General features: G+C 43.4%; 1 protein-coding gene across 1 annotated transcript; it reads right to left on the reverse strand.

Moving 5' to 3' along the window:
- Positions 1-1,288: 1,288 nt before the first annotated feature.
- On the reverse strand, positions 1,289-2,027 carry LOC126516616 (uncharacterized). The gene is made up of 2 exons (XM_050166733.1): positions 1,714-2,027; positions 1,289-1,634 (listed from the first exon to the last, which is right to left on the reverse strand). Exons 1-2 carry the CDS (start codon positions 1,998-2,000, stop codon positions 1,289-1,291), a joined length of 633 nt encoding a protein of 210 aa, XP_050022690.1. The 5' UTR covers positions 2,001-2,027.
- Positions 2,028-2,732: the final 705 nt, after the last annotated feature.

The raw sequence follows: 2,732 nt of genomic DNA on the forward strand, positions 1-2,732 counted from the left end.
CAAACATTATACTAATCCACAAAAAAGGAGACGTTAAAGAATTGAAAAACTATAGGCCCATTAGCTTACTCCCAGTATTATGTAAAATATTTACCAAAATAACCTCCAATAGAATAAGGGCAACACTGGACTTTAGTCAACCAAGGGAACAAACTGGCTTCAGGAAGGGATACTCTACAATGGATCGCATCCATGTCATTAATGAGGTAATCGTGAAAGCCGCAAAGCACAATCAGTCTCTCTATATGGCTTTCATAGATGACAAACAGGCATTTGATTAAGCTAAAATGCCAGCAGTCATAGAGACATTACATAATCAAGGAGTACAGGCCGCTTACACACATACCTTGGAAAATATCTACAGAGATTCCACAGCTACCTTAATTCTACACAAGAAAAGTAGGAACATACCTATAAAGAAAGGGGTCAGACGAGGAGACACAATCTCTCCATTGCTATTCACTATGTGGTTGGAAGTAGTATTCAAACTATTAAACTGGGAAGGCTTAGGAGTAAGTATCGACGGCAAATATCTCGGCAACCTTCTGTTTGCACGTGACATTGTTCTGTTCAGCAACACTGCAGATGAGTTACAACAAATGATTCAGGACGTTAACACAGAGAGTGTAAGAGTGGGGCTGGAGATTAATATACAGAAGACAGATAATTATCAATAGCTGGGCACATAACATCATAAATAACCATCATAAATGCAATCACAGTGACTTGTGGCCTAAAATAATCAAGAATAGCGTGGCTGCAAACAGCACCAGACAACACATAAGATGAACAAGAAAACCGAGATGATCAAACAACCAAAAATTTAATGAACAAGCTGAGTAAATACTGAGTGACGAGCAATAAACCGAACACACCCAAAAAAGCAAAAACTAATGTGTGTTTTCCGACAGGAAACGCATCCATCTCTAACAGAGGCCATGTTGACACAAGATTCTCACAGATTTTTTAGATCTACAGCTTCCACAATTCCTCTAGGCAGCTGATCACCAGATGTTCACAGAATGCTAGCTCCTTCCTCTACCATGCGCGCTCAGATGTGGAGACTTCTAAGATTGTATTGTAGAGGAAGAAGCTAGGTGCTTACAGGAATTATGAAAGCTGTAGACCTAAAAATGCTGGGAGAACCTTGTGTCAGCATGGCCTCCATTAGAGATGGATGCGTTTCCTGTTCGGTTTAATGCTTGTCAGCCAGCATTTACTCGGCATATTCCACAAATTTTAAGTTGTTAGTGCACCTTTATTGTCTTGTTCTCTAGCAGAAAGGCGTTCATGTTCGTAGCCCAGCATATGCTGGCTGCCACGGGATAGCACCCTGTGGGCTCATAAAATATTCACAGAACATGTCCCTTACGCTAGCCGAAGACCTGCTGTAGTTGTGGCCTACAGGTGGCTGCAAGGGAAACATCGCTTGACCACCACTTGCATGCTGCTGGCCACTGGTTGCCTCGTCCTCGTGGCTGCGGGATTGGTAGACCGGATCCTCTCGCAGAAAATTATTGAGGACACAGCAGGCCATCACCACGTAGTCGACGTTTTCAGGTAGTAGGTTGATGGGACGACGAAATACCCTAAACCTTGACACCATGATGCCAAACGTGTTCTCGACACACCTCCTGAAATGGAAAAAACAACATGTTAGCTTGCATTATAACTTTCTCACTACAGTGTAAAGCTACTGCCTAGAACATTTACCTTGCCCTGCTGAGCCGGTAGGTAAATATCCTTTTCTCCTCAGTCTGATGCCTCCCCGAATAAGGCTGCAAGAAGTCTTGGCGTAGTTGGAAGGCCTCGTCTCCCACAAAAACATGAGGAGCTAATGTACTTGTGTTGGGCAAAGCCTGTATGGGAGGGAGGCCAAGGGTGCCATTTTCAAGGCACTTTCCAAATCTTGAAGCACTCAGTGTGCCTCCATCACTCTGCCTGCCATATGCACCGACATCAACAGCAACAAACTTCAAGTTGCTGTGAGCCACGGCCATCAGCACTATAGAATAAGTGCCCTGTAAAGATAATGCGCCACAATGTAAACACCTAATTGTACATAGACTGTAAGCTATTTATTTATTCGCATTATTTGATGAGTTTGCTATATGTGCCCAGAGGTTATTGTAGCACTGGCCATCACTACCAAAATAAACTGTATAGACAGTGAACATTACTCAAGCAAAATAAAACTAGAATGACAGCGTCAGTAATTAATTAACAATCACATGTGTCAGTCATTAGTAGAAAGACAAAGGATAAAGAATACATTGTACTGGGCGTAGTGTCGCTATTTAACAGGTCTGCATCATGAGCGCACATCATGCAGATATACCATATCCATTATAATAATAGCATGTATATATAATGATCATAATTAAACAGCCAATAATGACAATAGCATACCTTGTAGTTGTAATACAGGCTGCCCGAGTTTGGTGGGGCCTGTATTTGCACGTGTTTGCCGTCAACTGCGCCGACGCAATTGGGGAAGTTGCATCTTTCACTGAAGCCTGCAGCAGTGCTTCTCCAAGTTTCAGTTGTTGGTACCTGAGGAATGTCGGAACAATTGTGGAAAGCAGTACATGACACAAGGCATATGGGTAAGGTATTAAAACCCAACCGATCGAGTGTTCTATCGGAGACACAATTGCCCAGGCGACGCGCGCGACCGTCGGCCGAATTGCATCGCTGCACTGTCTGCCGGGATCAGCCGCGCCACCGTCTGC

This window comes from Dermacentor andersoni, chromosome 1, assembly GCF_023375885.2.
Source record: "Dermacentor andersoni chromosome 1, qqDerAnde1_hic_scaffold, whole genome shotgun sequence".
Taxonomy (NCBI): Eukaryota; Metazoa; Arthropoda; class Arachnida; order Ixodida; family Ixodidae; genus Dermacentor; species Dermacentor andersoni.